At 30.5% G+C, this 19162-nt stretch overlaps 2 protein-coding genes and 1 long non-coding RNA gene across 4 annotated transcripts; 2 read left to right on the top strand and 1 right to left on the bottom strand.

Moving 5' to 3' along the window:
• The first annotated feature begins 158 nt into the window (after positions 1–158).
• On the top strand, positions 159–4265 carry LOC143059170 (uncharacterized). The gene is made up of 4 exons (XM_076232665.1): positions 159–463; positions 1114–1223; positions 1733–1910; positions 2494–4265. The coding sequence occupies exons 1-4, from the start codon at positions 172–174 to the stop codon at positions 2622–2624; spliced, it is 711 nt and encodes a 236-aa protein (XP_076088780.1). The 5' UTR covers positions 159–171; the 3' UTR covers positions 2625–4265.
• A 15-nt stretch (positions 4266–4280) lies between these two features.
• On the bottom strand, positions 4281–10176 carry LOC143059169 (uncharacterized). Its single transcript, XM_076232664.1, has 4 exons — positions 10046–10176; positions 8780–9082; positions 6058–6207; positions 4281–4905 (listed from the first exon to the last, which is right to left on the bottom strand). Exons 1-4 carry the CDS (start codon positions 10146–10148, stop codon positions 4394–4396), a joined length of 1068 nt encoding a protein of 355 aa, XP_076088779.1. The 5' UTR covers positions 10149–10176; the 3' UTR covers positions 4281–4393.
• Positions 10177–12142: 1966 nt separating this feature from the next.
• Positions 12143–18647, top strand: LOC143058507 (uncharacterized). 2 transcript variants are annotated; one of them, XR_012973095.1, is made up of 7 exons: positions 12143–12187; positions 12408–12509; positions 13395–13434; positions 14026–14340; positions 14489–14598; positions 15250–15460; positions 16113–18647. It is a non-coding gene; the product is annotated as an uncharacterized LOC143058507 (long non-coding RNA). The 2 variants fall into 2 exon arrangements; XR_012973094.1 differs by lacking the exon at positions 12143–12187 and having other exon boundaries at positions 12359–12509.
• Positions 18648–19162: the final 515 nt, after the last annotated feature.

Here is a 19162-nt window from a genome sequence, read left to right as displayed (position 1 = left end):
TATATCTCACATTTATTATTATCAATCAAAGATGGCTGATTTAGTTTTGTAGTTTACACCTGCTCTATTGATATAAAGAACTGAAAAATTGATGTTGTCTAATCATGTAAGCAAAAACAAATTATAGACAATACACTTTTTGTAGGTTCTATATTTTGGACGTTAAAGACCATGCCAGCAGTGTTTGGTGAAGATGTCCAGTTACAATGTTACTTGGGTCCTGAAAGGACTGCTAAAAATAGAGCTAGACAGTGGAGTAGAGGACAAAATCAAACACTCATAATGTTTAATGGAAATTCGACTAATGCCGATAAATTTACAGAGGCATATAATAAGACTATAAAGATATCTGTTCTAACGATAAAAAATTTAGAAATTGACGATGTAAACATCAGATATATATGCCAGCATGGCTTTTCAACCTACAGTAATGCCTTGAAATTGATGCCTGATATATTTGAATGTAAGCATAAACTTATGTAATGGCACTCTCTAAAACAATTCCAAAACATGAGTAATTACTCTATTTATAATGCTGTATCAACAAATGATATATTACACTTTATGATTGTTTATGACTTGTGCCATTTTATAAGCAACTACTAAAAACCACAGTGATTTTTTTGGAAAATGAAGTTTGATTTTGTTGTTACTTTTTTAACCAGTACAAGAGGTATTGGTTTTCGTGATTAATAGGTTTGACCGAGTCAACAGTTTGTAAACAGAATTAAAAATAATGATGATAATGAAAAATTAATAAAAAAGTATAAAGGAAAAACAATATAAAATTATAAAACAAATAAAAACAGAAAACATCAAAGCCAAATGAAAACATATATAAAGACTAACAACACACAAGAGAATTATAGAAAAAAAATAGCACCAATAGCCAACCATAAACGGTCGATGAACCTTGGTTTAGTGTAGAAATGTGTGTCCCAAAAGAGTATAGAGTTTGATAAGTTCTGAAAAAAGATACACATTTTTATGTTCTTTCCACAAACTTCAAATACCATAGTCAATGCGATAAACATGTTTTACAATTTATGATCCTTACCTCCTTTAACTTGTATACCTTTGGTGTATTTATGATACATTTTTTTGTTCAACCAGACATCCCAAGAGGATATCGCAAAGTTATCCGTGAGAAGGCTGGACAAGTTTTCATTTCAATAATATTTGACAGAGTTTATCCTGTTCCAGTGTGTACAGCACTTTTAGGGGTAAGTGACATGAGTCGTTTCCTCATAATTCTTCGATAAAAAAAATAAATGATTTTTGTCCTGCGTCATAAATTCAAAATATGGAAACATGAAAGAAACAAAAACACGTTTTATGAATTTAATGCGTCCAAACGATTTTCTGGGTTTATCTTAACCAGGAACGCTCAATCCAAATAGTTTAAAGCTAATGATTTATTTTTGATTTTACTTGATTTAACTTGATAAACATACCTAGAAAATATATGTTTTAAAGAAAAACTATGCAACTGTATAAACCACCACTGTTATTCTTGTTTTTGGCTAAGTCTGTGGAGTGTTTATTGTCTATAAATACTCTTGATCAACTAGCAAAATATGACAAATTCATTGACAATCTGCAACTATAAAGCACTTAAGAAATTAAGGGGAAATAACAGTATTGAGGTATGCTGAAGCAATGTTGTATATACCTTGTAAATATAATTATTGACTAAGATTATTATAAAATATGTTTATAATTTATTTTGTAGAAAAAAAATATAACAGATAAGCTGAAGATAGTATCGATCGCTTACGAGAGTATTTATCAATCTAAAATAAGTCTTACCCTTATCCAGGCCACAGACGAATGCCGTCAACACCAGATTGATTTATTTTGTCTAGTAGGAACAGAAAATATCAAACACAGTTTTAAAATACCAAGCAAAGGTTTGATATGAATTAAACAAGACTTAATTGACACAAGACTGTAACACAACAGCAATATATAGAAATGCATATAAACGAGATAAAGATCGATTTTAATACAATATGTCAGTGTATTAATTAATCAATTAGGCAAAGCTGTGGATAGATTAAATCACCTATTGATCTGTCCTTTAATTCCCATAACGGACAAAATAACCAAAGACAAGAATAAAACATTATAATAATGATGCAATTCATACCTAAAACACAAGTGCAAGCAAACACTACCATATCAAATAAATTTATGATTTATGCAAGAAAAGAAAAAAGAAAATATATTCATATGAAACCATGCTACACTTTGCTTTAACATCAATTAATGTGCTTCAGATAACATTTCAACCTGCAACATGATTTGGATTGCAATTACCTTTTACGAGTTGCAATGCCCAAAATAGATTCTGAAACCATGTCAATTCTGGAAAAAAAAATTGACTTGCAGTTTCGCTAATTTTATTTTTATCATTTCTTAAAATAAAATTACTGTTTGTTGGTTTCAAAATTATGATTAAGCAAGAATGTAAATACTCTAAATTTGTTTCAGGTAACATTGAGCAGAAAGTAAAAGATCAAACTTTAGGAGAAATTGGACGTGGGGTATTTGCAACAGTATTTGCTTGTACTTTAATAGCATTCATAGTACCATTGTTGAATGGTTGGTTTCCAGTTTCTTGAACAAGAAATTTATCCGCAACGATAAAGCCCAGCAAGCTAAAACACTGCCAAATGGCAAGCAATCATGATTTATATCGCAGTTTGTTTATGCTGTTTTCATATTTTTCAAGGGAACCTTCCAAACAATTATTTCAACTCTTTACAATGTACGTGAAACTTTGAATTTGTCATGTCTTGAAAGAAAATGATAATCAAGTTGTTCAAAATGTCGAGATCGTGTTATTACAAGAAAGTATTGTAGTTCCTTTGTTATTCGAAAAGCGGTGTTTTTCTAATTATCTCTACGTTTGCATAAATCTAAATTTGTATCCCTGTCATGAAAATGTGATACATGTCCATTGCATAAAATCTAGATTGTGTAGGACCATCGGCTCAACTTCATTATATCATTGAATGCACCAGTTCTGTAATTGTATGGCATATCTTTAAAAGCAGACCGAAAGGTATCATGTATGTTGTACTAGTATTTTGAATATGTAACTGAAATTGATATTAATATTAGTATTTCAAACGGTGAAGATTCTAACATACTATATCATGTAAGTCGAGAGGCAATAAAGTCAAATGAAATACTGTTTGTTTCATCTGTATGCATAAACATTTGGAAACATTTGCTATGTTCTTAACATTTGAAGATTTAATTTTGCTGTACATTTCAAAATCTACTAACTAAGGTAATTATATATAAAAAAAAAAAATAAGACGTAGTTGTGAAAGGGATAGAGCGATTGCCACCCTATGAAACATAGTAATTGTTCTGTAAAATTTATTTCTCTATATATTTTGATATTTGTTCAGTTAGATTTATATTGTAAAATTCGAAAGGGTAACATAAACAAATCGATCTATCACTGCCCATATGTTAGAAAATATTGCTACCCTCATATCAACCAATAAATAACAGACATTTCAACATGCCATTAGTATATTAAAACATTCATAAATCTTAGAAACAAACAAGAAATTCATATATCATAAGATATGTGACTTACGTGAAATATGGAATTGATTTGAGTTGATTTGAAATGCCAAAATTGAATCGATCAGGACTTCAAATAAAAGATACATTATAGTAGGTTTTTTTTTACACACATTGCATTGTAACTTGATTAGTTCCCGTTACCTATTATGTTGAAAACTAAGAGTCAAAAATCAACTCATGTTGGTTTTTTTTCACAATTAGGATTCTTTTACTTGCCGTTTTTTTTTCAATCAAATATACACATTGTCATATAATAGGAACATTAAAAACGTACTATGTGTTTTAAAATATTTATCAATTCTTTTTTGCATTTATGTGCTTTATTGGTTCATTAAATTCAGACCAAAAATACTTTAATTGAATATTTAACTCACTCTTTGTATCAATTTAATTTATCTTTGTTGAATTAGATTTTGTGTATCTCCAAGTAAGAAAAGTATGTTTGACCTTAGTAATTGTTATGCATGAAACTTGTTTAAATGTTCATAGTTTAGAAAATCTAGTCGTATAAAATATTTCTTTTCGTGCTATTAAAAATCAAAGTTGTTAATATCATATCATTTACATATTAATGTATATATACCAGTATTCCATACTTTGTTTGTTTATTATTTTCAAAGTTATGAATTTTTATAAATAAAAAATGTTCAAAGTTGAAAGTTATAGTCGTCATTTTGAGTTATTGTTTCCAGATCCAAACATTTTTTTTGCTATCTGAATTGCAATGGGAGAAAAACGCTCCCGTGCACTAATATCTTTCCACAATGTACGTTTTCGACACATAACTCTACCGTAACTGCAGTGGTTGGTATGGATCAAGGTAGTCTTCTGGTCCTAGTGTTTCATACGGATGAATGTATGCATCTTGATCTTCAATATCGTTGCGATGGTTTTCATAGACAGTAATTAAATCTGTCTCACTCTGACAAAAGGTTGCAAGCAAATTATTTTCTTTTGACTCTTGTATTAGACATTTTTCAAGATTCAATTCGTTTTTATCTTCAATATTGGTATCCGATGTCAGGGTTATGCTTTCAACTATTCCGATAACTGTATTGCTTGCTTCGACTATTTGTTCATCAATAACTGTTTCGCCTAGTATTAAGTCACCATTCGCGCTTTCGATTTCCTCGTAGTCATGCGTTATTTCAACTACTTGAACATTTCGTTTCTTATATTTATTCTTGTAGTATATTGATGTCAAAATACCGATGCAGGAAACAGTTACAACTATAATTACTATTGAAGCTATGCATACGACTATGAAATGAAACTTGTTGTCATTACTGTTTGTGCAATCTGTAAAAAAAAATTATTAATGTTTATCAAAACATCTGAATAAATGATAATTAAAACATAATAATATTGAATGTCCTGAATATATATACAGAATTAACAAATATAAATATTTCAATATAAATCAAAACATACGAAATTTAAAAAAAAGACCTGTTTATAAGAGCTTGTGTCAATTGAAAGTGATTCTCGTAGAAAAGTTAAATAAACATTATAAAAGATAACACACCTTACATACCTTAGTAAAATTTATTCCTGGAATCGAAATAGTGTCATGGTGATAAAAATGGTGTGGTATAAAGTAAGAAATACCACTGGGCAATTGCATTGAAAAAGCAGCAGAATTGACACATCCATAGTTAATGCAGAACTACAAGAATTCAAATTTATTTAGAATTATTATTTGTTTAAGAAATAACCCGTGGGATCTTGAATTTATAGTAATTTTATCACGGGTTGGCCTTTTAAGCTAAATATTTTACAACGACCGATACCTGTGGTAAAATCCAAATAAATGCATTTCTCCATGAATTAGTTCTTTTTTAATAAGACATAGAGGAAAATTCGTTAATGTCGAAGTGTAAATCATTTATTTTATGTTCCAACAATTGAACACACAATTCACATTGACATTAAAGACAAAGAAACCGGAATAGATGACATTATTGAACGATTAACAATAACACCCTCAAACAGGGTTTGACGAAGTAAATGATTATCGTACCTTTATTCTACAAGACGCTCATTCAACAAATTATTTTTTCCGAATTCGTGCGTTTATGTTATCATATTTGGAAGACTTCTCATTCGTGCATTTTCCGCTAGAATGTTTGCATTCTTATATTATTATTAAAAGACGCTCTTACCATTCGTATGTCATTATTATATGACGCAATTAACATCAATGGAGAACGGGATGACATGTTCAAAATAGGATATATGAGTACTATTAAAACAGTTCCAACAAATCGATGACGTTGCAGATCAGCTGACATACATTTGCAGAACATCAAATTAGAAAAAAATAATATTGACAATTGGAACCCCACCAAAAACTTATGAAGATATCAGGTGCACCGAAAAGGTGAGCATAACCCTGCTCCATGTGTTGCACCTGTCGTGCTGCTCATAAGTATAAACCCGTAATTAGCTTACCATTATGCCTAACGATCTCGCTGAAGTTACTGAAATTGTACCCATTCTGTGTTATGGTATTTTGTATGGCATGTTCAGTAGAGATGGTTTTCGTATGCTTTTCATTTGATTCAAAGTAGTCAGTTGTTTCTTTAACAGGATGTGATTGATCTAATATAAATGAAGTTATAAATCGTAAAATAAATCAATACAATCTGTAAAGTATTAACATAAACATTTACGATACAATAAAATGAAATGCTAAATATTGAGATGAACCCTGTCTTTTGTGTTTGTTCTCTGGTTTGTAAGTTACGTATTTTGACGGTTATCTGATAACGGATAGCGTTTGGATTTTAGTTGAGCAGTTTTATCCTTTTAGTTTCTTCAACTCCTGTGTGCTGGTTTATATTCTAAATGACAGTGTCTTTGCTCATTTCAATTGGAAATACAGATAACAAAGTTAATTGTTCTTCCTTTGACACATTCCCCATTTCTGTTTATTTATTTGATTATCTGATTTGATACCAACAATGTAAGCAATTGTCTATAAAAAAAAATACACTATGAAACTTAATATATATTGCTAACTCCCATTTAATTGAACTTTGGGAGATAGTTGTTTCATGGACAATCATACCACATCTCTTTACTTTTTTAAGCAGCTAGACAGTGATCAGCTGTAGTGTGTGAACACGTTTAGCATACTTCCTGTTTTTCAATACTTAGATTTACAAGTTTAAAAATGCTCAGTGTAATTCGTGCATTTGTTTTATGTTATCAACTTTCTCATATCACTTAAAACAAAAAGGAAACAGTAAACCTTATTCCTCATAATTGTATAGCATACACATTGTTTTAATCTTTATCGTCTTAACCATCAGATATAACCATTATCAAGGACAAACATAAACAAGCAGTTAACATATCGAAGGACACATTTATTTACAAGATATCCCAAATGGCGTACAAAAAAATGTGTTGCCTCGGAAACAACGATATATGTGATGATGAACGGTTCATTACTCCATCGAATGATTTTTTTAAATATGAAAATGAAAGACCATCATATTTATTAGACTTAACTTGATTTTAAAGGAAAAATTGTTGTATGTAAAATTGAGAATGGAAAAAGGGAATGTGTCAAAGACACAACAACCCGACCAGAGTAAAAACAGGCAAAGTCACCAAATGGGTCTTCAACACAGCAAGGAAATTCCGCAAACGGAGGCAGACTACAACTGGACTAGTTCAATTAAAATAGACATCCTTTATGACAGTGTAGCATACACAAAAACGGCGAAGATATATGTTCCAGTAGATAAATTTCTGTCATTGAATTCGGTTTGGTGAAATTAAAACAGACTGTTGAACTATCCAAATGCAAAAACAGATAGATAAACCCGGATATAATAAAATAAACGGAGGGCTAACGGAAAGTCTTTTGATTGTTAATTCTATTTTCGTTCATTGTTGAATTAAAATAGATTAATACGGAAAACATGACTTTTTCACTTGACCGAAAAGCGATTAAAACAATTAAAATGTTATATGTTGGTCTACGACAACGTTAGCTAGATCTATATTAGTGTATATCTGTTGTCTAAAATTCAAGGATCATTGTCCGCAGTGTTATGCTACATAAAGATTAAACGGCGATGTCAAGGTCATTATAAAAATAATACCAAATACCATAATGGGCTTAGATATTTACGATTACTTCCTTAAAAGTTTGTAGTACAGAAGTTGTTAAGGGCTTAAAGGTCCAAACAGAAATAATTAAATTTCAAACGATACGTTTTCCTGGTGTAGTTTAACCGGAAACACTTTAAAATTACCAATTGAGATGTATAAATTGGTAGAACAAATAGGAAGTATGTCTGAGTGATTTTTAATCCTTTTATCAATAATTTCTTAAGTTATCAATTTTTCAAATTAATATTAGAAACTGCACTCTCATGGCTATGATACTTGTATTAATTTATTTTTGTGATTGGGAAGGATTTTTCTCATTTTTTCTAATATAACACTGTAATTTTCACCAAAATGTGTGGCAAAATTGAAATCTTCGTAAGAGTCTTTTGGATTTCAATCACATTGTATACAATATAAATTCCAATACTAGTAAATGGCCAAGTTTACCTCAATTTAGTGAAGTAATTGATTTCTGGCAGTTTTGACGTCGTTTTAGGAATACGTAAATTTTCGATCGCTAAAAAACATTTGATCTAACTAGTCATAGTTTTTAGCTATGATACACATTGATTTAGTGTGTTAAATCTGTATTTGAATTAGCATGAAATAAGATTATATTGTCTTTAAATATGGCTTATATTTGGACATTATTTAAAGTACTCTTATGACAAAAAAAATGTTTGCCTTTTCTTCGATCTTATATAGAATATAAAAAAGATGAACTAGCTATGATACACATTGATTTAGTGTGTTAAATCTGTATTTGAATTAGCATGAAATAAGATTATATTGTCTTTACATATGGCTTATATTTGGACATTATTTAAAGTACTCTTCTGACAAAAAAAATGTTTGCCTTTTCTTCAATCTTATATAGAATGTAAAAAAGATAAACTCGACTTTAAAAACACTTAACCTCATAAAAATCCCATTTTCCAACCTTACCCTGTAGTGGCAGCCGGACTCGCCCTTTTTTCTATGGCATTGTGTTGCTCAACCTGCAAAGCTATTAATCAGATTAAAACTGACAATTGTTCGGTTAACTTACCATCTATTACAAGCAGCATATCATATTCCACCGGCCTACTCTTTAATAATCTACACCTGTAATTTCCTTGGTTGGAATACGATACATTGCGAATTTCAAGATTATATTCTCCCGTTGTATGATTACCAGATGTAACGACCTTTTTGCTGATAAGTACAGGATTTATTCGTTCATTTTCACTATAAGGCATGTAGTCTGGAGGTCCGTACCATATTACAGATTTTTGGGACTTCTCTGGACAAAACAGTGTAACTGTATCCCTAACAATTGCACTATACCGGTACGTTGAAAGTGATCTTGAATCTGCCAAGAAATAAACGTGAACAATCTGAACTTTGGGCATTTTTTTCTTTTATTCGAAATATTCTGAAAATTTGGCAAATGTATTGAGATGGAAAGCCGTTGATTTAATACACATATTGGACTAATTAGTTATCAAAAGTACCAGGATTCTAATTTTATACGCCAGACGCGCGTTTCGTCTACATAAGACTCATCAGTGACGCTCAGATCAAAATAGTTAAAAAGCCAAATAAATACAAAGTTGAAGAGCATTGAGGATCCAAAATTCCAAAACGTTGTGCCAAATACGGCTAAGGTAATCTACTCCTGGGGTAAGAAAATCCTTAGTATTTCGAAAAATTCAAAGTTTTGTAAACAGAAAATTTATAAAAATGACCATATAATTGATATTCAAAATGATATTTAAAATGGAAATTCAAGTTTCAATTGTTAAAAATCAAATATCGTATGTTATTTTCGGGGTAAGAACAACATCGTCAAAATAAATTCTGTCAATTTAAAAGTGCACATGCAGCGGTATTGTATAAAAGATTTTTTGAAAATCCGTCAAAACAAATAACTGTAAAACAGTTTGCACAACTTATTCAATTGAAATTGCGAAATTGTACACATGCAGAATTAACCCGCTATACGGTATTGGTAGTGCCCGAGTAGTAAATGATAAATAAAACGTACACCATAACATGTTTGATTCATTAATGTATTAATAAAAAAAACCGGCTTTTTTATGTTCTTTTTGAATTATGTGTTTTGCTTTTAAAGTATTGGTGTCGTATGGACCTGATGAAGAGATACTTTTCGAGCACAATGAAATAGAAGTTATATTTTTACAAGAAAATGATTTAATGTAGAAGAGAATGCAGCAAGTTAAGAATTAGAAAATGTTTATAGATGAAAAGTTGTTATCTTATGCCATTATTTGTAGACTAAAATTTCAAAAACTTATAATCTAAAAATGCTTACCAGTAAATCCATACCATACAACAGTAAATACTAGGGATGTAATTAGGTTCATGATTTTAAAAGTTATGTAGGTTTCTATCAAAACAATACAAACATATATCATCAATTGAATGGTTCAAGTGGAAAATGAAAATATGCTTTATACATAATTGCCTACATTGTTGAATCAATTATTTCATAGTGTTAGGTATAATTATGTTCCTGTATTGAAAATTATCAATAACATACCCAATGAACTGTTTGTTGTGAATATTTCTCATATCATACATTTTATAAGGAAATAACCCTAATTTGAAATAATCTTATTATTTTAGTAATGTTAAAGAAAATTAGCCAAAATGCCCAACTTCAAGGGAAATTAAACGAATGCTTTTCTTTTAATGACAAAATTAAAACAATTCAAACGAATGGAAAACAATTGTCATGTTTATATTAAATGTGCATACATTTTGTACATGTTTGTACGTTAAATGGACTTTAAATTATTATAATCATTCTAATCATTAACTGCGATTTATTTTGAAAATCGTTTGATTGTATAGCTCAAATTTTGGGCAACATGATTGGTAAATGAAATATCTTCTATCTTGTATTTCTTACTTGTAGGCATTTCTGTATGTAGAAAGTGGTGGTTTCTACCTGGCTTTATAGTGCGCTAAAACTCTCAATCGATGACAGTCGCATAGAATTTCATTTTATAGACAACAACATATGAGCAATAATAAACAGACATAATACTAGTAGGTTAAATTCAACAATTAGGGTACAGCAGTTAACATTGTGTTATAATCTTATTCACTATATAGAAGACAAACAACTATTTAACAAAGAAAGGGCAAAAAAGACATATATGTTCACTCTTTAGAAAAAGCCTATAAGCAAAGAAATATGTAGTGTACTTGCCTTCTTATGGTTAAAATAGAAATATAGTTATTGACGAGTATATATCCTGAGTTTGTTTAAGTTGTATTGTATTTTGCTTCTTATCTTATTTAGATACAATATATGCAGCAAATTTCAAGCAAAAATACTTTCCATAGCATGTACAGTCAGAAAAAGCGTTTCATATCAAAATTTCAATCTGACAAGGAATAACATGACTATGTATTCTTCTTTAAATATTGTTTTATTTGAAACATTTACAGCTGATGTTCATGTATATATATATACAACTGTCCACGTACTGTATATGTTTGTGTTGGTGTTTACATGAATATCAATTATACGGTCATTTGTATAAATTTCCTGTTCACAAAACTTTGAATTTTTCAAAATACTAAGGATTTTCTTATCCCAGGAGTAAATTACCTTAGCCGTATTTGGTACAACGTTTTGGAATTTTGGGTCCTCAATGCTCTTCAACTTTGTATTTGTTTGGCATTTAACTGTTTTGATCTGAACTGATGAGTCTTATGTAGACGAAACGCGCGTCTGACGTAGTAAAATTATGTACACTTAATTAGCATATTTAAAGTGATGTTGTAGATTTTTGTTTATACAGTCTTCATTTTCATATTTTACAGGATTTGAAACGACACGTTAACGCGTTTCCATTACTTAATGTGGTCTTCTATTTTTAAACGCTAGAAGAAAAGTACATGTAAACCATATAATTTTTTCAAATGTTAGTATTTTTCACATCTCTTGTGATCATGTGAATACAATTAAATACAAAAATGTGTTCCTTTACTTTTATTTTAACCGTAGGTAAATTGTAATATTTTGAGCAGCATCTTTATAAAAGTTTCGTTTACCTTATATAGTTTTTATGAGATGTAAGGAAGGTAATTCGTATTTCAAATATTGATACGAATTAGTGTAACATTTCTGTAAAACAACAGTGAAAATAATTTTTCGATTTTCAATTACTTGCTTTTTTGTTATATTAACTAAAGATGTATAACATTTAAAAATAAATGAACTCTTACGATGATCAATTTTAGATCACTGGTGTCTAACATTTTTTTGTAATCTTGTAATTAAATAGCAAAAGTTAAAGAAAAGTTAACAATAGCCTTTTTGTACACTAAAGTTTAAATGTATTCACATTAATATACGTATATATATTAACAGAATATGGTTAATCACACGTTATATTTATATATAGACATTGATAAAATTACTTCCTTTTCTTCAAATTATGTGAGTTAACTTGTATATCTCTAATAAAAACACTCAATTACCATTTAATTGATTATAATTAACTTTCAATTGATTTTTCAGCATTGTAGCATTATCGAGTTTCTTTACATATTTAAGTTCATTTATGTCCTTTCGATATCAGATTTGTTCACCAATAATGTACGCCATTTTTAAATATATTCAGAATAATTATACACTAAGCGTTTTATCTTATTTAAAGGTTCCAAGAAATACATCAAAACAAAGAAGTAAATAAAAGAGAAGAATGGCATTGATGCTTCTTCCAAATTCGAATCAAAAGTGGTTAACAACTTGTAAAACGGTAAGTCGATTACAATTTGTTATTTTAGTTTAAACATATTTATTTATAGTGGATTGGGAAACAAGTTTTACAACTTATATTAATCCCTTTCCACTTTGCAGGTGCGAGTGCTGCCTTATAGCGGCATTAGCCTACTCTTTTTCGAAATCTACAAGGGTGTCTCTAACGTGCAAGAGATATGGCGCTCTTTTAACACGGGTCAGCCATTTGTCGTCCCCTTCCGACGGACTATCATCGTTTCCTCAAGACCATACTCGCAAATGGTGTCAAGGGCTCGTCAAGGGAAAGCCGAAAATTGAGTTCCTGAAATTTTCATCCCAAACGGGAATCGAACCAGTAACCTTTGTGTTATAAGTCTGATGCATTAACCACTACACCACGGCTCAAAATTTGTTTGTGTGTAACCTTACTGTCACTCACTTGTAGTTTCAAAGTTTTTACATCTATTTGTCTCTATCAATCTAAGTTAGATAAATGGTCGCTATTTGTAAGCATAGGTCCTTAATCTGTTTCCGGGACGCTTTGGTTATTTCTATATCAAAATGATTTACAATCAACAAAGGGAGATGCAAATTTAGAATAAGTTAGTTCTTTTAACTATAACTCACTATATTGCCTAAAAATTATTGTTGTTTAAACTATGCCAAAAAGTAAAAACACAAAAATACTGAACTCCGAGGAAAATTCAAAAAGGAAAATCAAAAATCAAAAGGCAAAATCAAAAGTCCAAACACATCAAACACATCAAACGAATGGATAACAACTGTCATATTCCTGACTTGGTACAGGCATTTTATGTATGCTTAAATGTAAAAGTATTTCGTTCATAGTTCATCGTGGAATATTATTTGATGATTAATTTATAACCATTTTCAATTTATACAGTTTTTCCTGTTGGTACTGGTGGCTATAGATTTATGCAGTGGTGAGTATTTTTTGCCATTTATTCTCTCCATGATCAAGACTTAAGTTAGTTTGTGAATAAAACAGATGTATAAACATGTACAGTCAAACCTATATGTAAAGGTCACCCTTGGAACAAATGAAAACTTAACTTTGAAATGAGGCTAAAAGATGCACACTTTTTACTTCAAGAGAAGTTGAAATTAAAAGACAGGAATTTTTACTTAGTAGGTTGTATGTTGTATTCTTAGTAGAGGAGATAATTTAGAGGAGAAATTTAGAGCCAGTTTGACAATGAAATATGGATGTTAAGTATGTATCAGGTAGATTCTAAATAAATGGATAAAATTTGTATATTAAACGACAAGTTAAATAAACAAAGAGCATTTATAGAGTTAAGCAAGAATGGACTATATATATATAAGTTTTTACAATAACGCAAAGTATCCTAAAAAATAAATTATTTATAACGCAATACAACCATTAAAGAGACATTTCGTACAGCATTTGATATGTGCTCTTGAATTATGTGTCATGGATTATGCGTTCTTTTTATTAGAAATCTGTTTTTTGATTAGAAAAAGAGGTAGTTTAATATATGATATTTCTTCAGGTTCGGTTTCCTGGAGCCTGGCCACTAAACCAGCAGTGTTTGGTAACGATATAGAGTTACATTGTAATCTTGATAATAATACATCACTCAATGGTTCCAGACATTGGAGTAAAGGAGACAACGTTAAAGTATTAGTGGTAAACGGCAAGACAATCAACGATACAAAATATTCTGAGGAACTAGACAAAGCTAAACGTACTTCCATTTTAACTATAACTTCATTAGATACTGGTGATGTGAACGTTCCATACACGTGCCAACATGGCTTCCAAACGTACAAGAAAGTTTTGAATATGACTGTGGAGAACTTCGAATGCAAGTATTTCTGATTTATATTTTGAATGTTTTTGATTCAGTTAATCAATATTTCCATTTGATACTTCTTATCGTTTGTGGTTTGAATTCTGATTTTGTTTTAATTAGTGATTGTAATGTGTATGCGTCTCTTTAATTATATTTTCAGATCATCCTGACAAAAGCAATGCATCTTTCAATCAGGAAGACGATCATGTGTTATTTGCAATGAAATTTGAAAAAGTGTTCCCAGTTCCTACTTGCAAAGCGTCATACGGGGTACGTTGTTAAGTCATTTTTGAGGCCCCTCATGAGGATTTTCAAGTAATCGCAGTCATAATCACAAATTGCTTACGTTTTGTATTAAAAAAAAAAGACTCAACTGTTACGCTCTAAACAAAATAAAAATAAAGAGTTCTAAAAAAAATAGGGAATAGGGAATGATGAGTTGCTCACAAAAAAGAAAATGTATTAAAGGACTTTCCAACCCACACTCTCAACCAGAGGTAATGTGAAAAAAAGACTGTTTGAGTTCAACTGTTTAATAAGGTATCAAACTTTTAAAAATGAATATCATGTTTCCATCTTATTTTGAGGTGAAACAATAAATATGGTCATGTATTTGACCGAATATTTGGTTCAAGATTTCGAATGAGGACATACATATTCAACAGGTTACTCAAGGTTATTGCAGCTATGCATATTGAATAGGCGAAGATATTTTGGATGGTGGTAGTAGCAATGTACGAAAAATCCTACGTTTCCAAGTAACTGTTTCATTTATGTTTCCTTTGTTTTCAAAGCATTCGCAACTTCATTGTAAAAATCTTCCACCTATTCAATATGGTTGCAATAACCGTGAAAGGGCCTATAAAAATAAAATGAACAGCTGATTAGAAACTGATAATTCTCCACATTTATTTCGTACAGGATCAAAACATTACAAACTTGTTGAACATAAGTTCCGTTCTAGAGGATGTATTTTACAAAGTTGAAATTAACCTGAAGTATCATCACGTCTCGAAAGGATGCATGCATCATCCATTCGAGCTCGACTGCTGCGTTGGAACAAAGACGATCAAACAACGTTTTGAGACGGCCAATGATGTTTGTCTGGAGATGACCCCCAAATTAAAAACTGGTTGGTTGTTTTTCATGTAAAAAATAAGATATTTTTATGTAAATTAAGGAGTTATCAGTTCCATGCTACATTTAAAAAGTTGCATTGCAAGGTGATGAAAATAAAATATCAAACAACGTATGGAGATACCATCATGGCCAATTATGTTGTCTTATGATAGCCCCTTGGGTTTAAAACTGGTTAGTTGTTTTTATCATATAAATTTAGTAAGAAGTACAATATTTTATTTTGCATTCAGTTATAAAAATTAAGTTGTGACACGCCACTGATGAAAAGGTGCATTGTAAAGTGATAGGCAAGATCATCTGTTCAAAAGATCATAATATCAATATTATTTTACTAATCGAATGCTATAGTAGTAATTATGTCGGATAAAATTACTGTCTTTATTTCCTAGATATTTAAAGTAGTATATAAGAAGTTGATTTTGAACATCCTGTCAGGATAATAATTATGTGATATGAATAAAAAAATATATATATGGAGTACGGTATACAATCACGTGAATGTCAATGCAGCGACACAAATTATAACCAAATATGCGTACAAAGTTTGAAGCCTGGTATCTATGATGAGTTTATCTATGCATATTTAAAATGTATAATTATTGTTTGTCTTTTATAAAAAGTATATTTTCATGTTTTAATTTCAGATGAAAAACCGAATGTATCAGAGAAGGATCAGACCCTTGGAACGGTTGGACAAATAGTATTCGGGATAGTGTTTTTAATTTACTGTGTTATATTCCCAATAACATTTGCATATATACAATATAATAGTTACTAACTTTGCTGTTCGTTGTATAGTAATTGTGTTATTTATCTTGTAAATTCTATAAACTATGTTGCATTACTAACAAAATCTATAAAGTAATATATCTGAATTATCAAGGAAATATCGACGTTGATCGTGCATATATGTAGACAGTGACTCAAACGGCAAAACAGCGTATAGCAAAATGGACTTACGATATTTGACCAACCGTTATCGCTAACAATGGGTTTGTTTTGCTGCGTTCATGTGTTTATTAACCCTCATGAAACACTCAAGGTTTGATAACAGTCAAAACGGAAATATTTAATGTAGCTAAATTGGATGTGGTACTATATAAAATTTAAAAAAACGATATATGAAATTTCAATCATATTTTGTTTAGATATTATCGTGTTCTATTGATGTGATTTGTTTTTATGAATATATTCAATATACTTTTATATTCAAGTTATTGTGGTAAGTGAATATTCCTGTTAGGATTTGAATACGTAAAATCATGCACTGCCAAAAGAAGAGGGGTAGTGGTATAATATTGACGTAAGCGAAATAAGATGTTCTATGAGCAAGAATATGTGAGACGAATAGCACTATTTCTTTGTGTATCTGACTTTTAGAAGATGAAGAGGTTAATATCAAAGCAGTGGCGGATTCAGAGGGGGGCGTAGAGGGCGTACGCCCCCCTTTTGATTGGACTTTTTTTTTCTTTTTTTTTTTAATTAGACTAAACTTCGTAAAATTTTCCATTTCCTGTGTAATATGTCTTTAAGCGACAATTCGATATATTTTGCACGTATTTACTGTATTTTATTATTGGTTATGTAGAAGTCAAGTGATTCGCTACGGTGGAGTTAACTAGTGCGTCGAAAAAACGGAACTCAGTCATTTTGAAATACAAATAACAGTAACACATTGCTTTGGCTGAGGGTGACAAGTATGACACCTTCAAAGCGACAAAGAATTGAGCAAGAACGTACTGACTTTTATTTCACAATTCCACAAACAGAAAGTTTATAATATTCTATTATACTCTCATAAAAAAAAGTTTCACAGCAATATTATTTTCCTGCGAAAACATGTTAACCCCACACACCTCAGCCTATTAATAACATAGCTGAATAATGATCCCCAATCAGTAAGATCTAGATAGATTTAAAGTCTAAGGTATGGACCATTTAATTTAAGTGGACAGTCTTAGATGTTCGAGAGAAGAAATTATTACCCTGATTTTTGCCTTTAACATTATTTTCTGGTCGTATTTGGAATGATAACAATAATCTTGTCCACTTATTTGCTATTAGAAACAAAACATCCCAACAGAATTATTTAGCATCATATTGGTCTCTTGTGGACAGTTGTCTCATTGGCAATCGTACCACATCTTCTTATATATATATATATATATATATATATATATATGATAAATACTAAACGGGTTTATTTTTTGGGAGCCGGGGGTTTGCATGTAAATTCCATGTCTGGCCGGAATGTCTGTTTCGCCGAACTGATATATTGAATACTTTTTTCAAGGCCCGACTGCAACCTGCCTGCTGGGCGTGGCCTTTATGTCTCAATTTCTCATTCATAAATTCGTAGTCATTTCAGACTCATTTGTAGCCTTTTGTTGATTTGGAACCCCTCACTGCCCTTGTTGTGTGAAACATTTCAACCAAACATTTTGATAAAAATTGCTTGTTTGTCTTTCTTAAATCGTGTCGGTCGTATTGTAAGTTTCATTGAATCGCCCGGCGTATATATAGTTTGTTTACAACAAGATATCTGTGAGTTTATACTAACTAAACATACAACATACAACAAACGCGAATTTTCCATATTTATTTTTTACTGACAATTAAGTCCGACATCATATATATTAGTCTATTATAGCTTAGGATTTATCCAATCATTACATAATAGATAATTAATGGGGATAAAACGGCATAAAGAATGTTTAACCCTTACACTTTACAGCAGCTATAGAATATACATGCCCAAAGTCAGGAACCGTTTAAAAAGTGCATTTTACCCTTATTTTATGTTTTTTTTAGCCTAAATAAGGTCCCAAAATTTTTTCGCATCGCTCCGCTCGGCAAACATTATTTACCTCGCTCCCCCTTTCCAAAATCCTGGATCCGCACCTGCAAAGGAAACTAATATTCGGTCATATCGCTTTGGAATTCAACAGACTGTTTAATTCCAAACACCGAAGACACTCAGAGAGCTTTATAATTGCATACGATGTTATAAACCTCACCCTGCAGAGTTATCATTTAAACATGTATACGCTGAAACATTCTTTTTAAAAAATGTGTGTTTTTTATTTGTTTTTGTGTAAGTATTTTTTAATATAGAATATATTTTTAATTATTCGTTTTTGTGTAAGTATATTTTAATAAAGAATATTTTGTATATCTTATCTAATCATTTTTATGCAAAAAAAAAGCCATGTAACTGTTATGTGTTTATGTTTTTGTATAATATTGTTATTGCACCTGCACCTGTTCGTGTGTGGTTGTATGACGATAAATTATTTGTCTACATTTCAGGGTGTACGTATATTCACACTATTTTAATAAAATGATAATGTACGTTATTTAACCAACCTAAAAGTCGAAAATTATAATTGCATAACGTGAAGGGCGTCAAGCAACGTTATTATTAATTTTGTTGTTGTTGTTTTGTAACATTTGAGCATGAGAGAAACTTTACTTAATCATTTTTGATACTTATTTGAAAATTCAAAAATATCGTATAACTATCCAACAGCGATCCAATGACGTAGATTTCTATCTTATGAACTATATGATACCGGTATGGCCTTAAAAAATTATCAAAAGCCATACCACATGGAAAAACAACGGACTGCTTCGTGTATACATATAAAAAGGAATGATAAATATACGATCGTTAACACACTGAATCACAGTCTTC

The sequence above is a fragment of the Mytilus galloprovincialis genome, chromosome 14 (assembly GCF_965363235.1).
Source record: "Mytilus galloprovincialis chromosome 14, xbMytGall1.hap1.1, whole genome shotgun sequence".
NCBI classification, from domain to species: Eukaryota; Metazoa; Mollusca; class Bivalvia; order Mytilida; family Mytilidae; genus Mytilus; species Mytilus galloprovincialis.
Note: the sequence above shows the minus strand (reverse complement) of the source record. Positions and strands in the feature narration are given on the sequence as shown.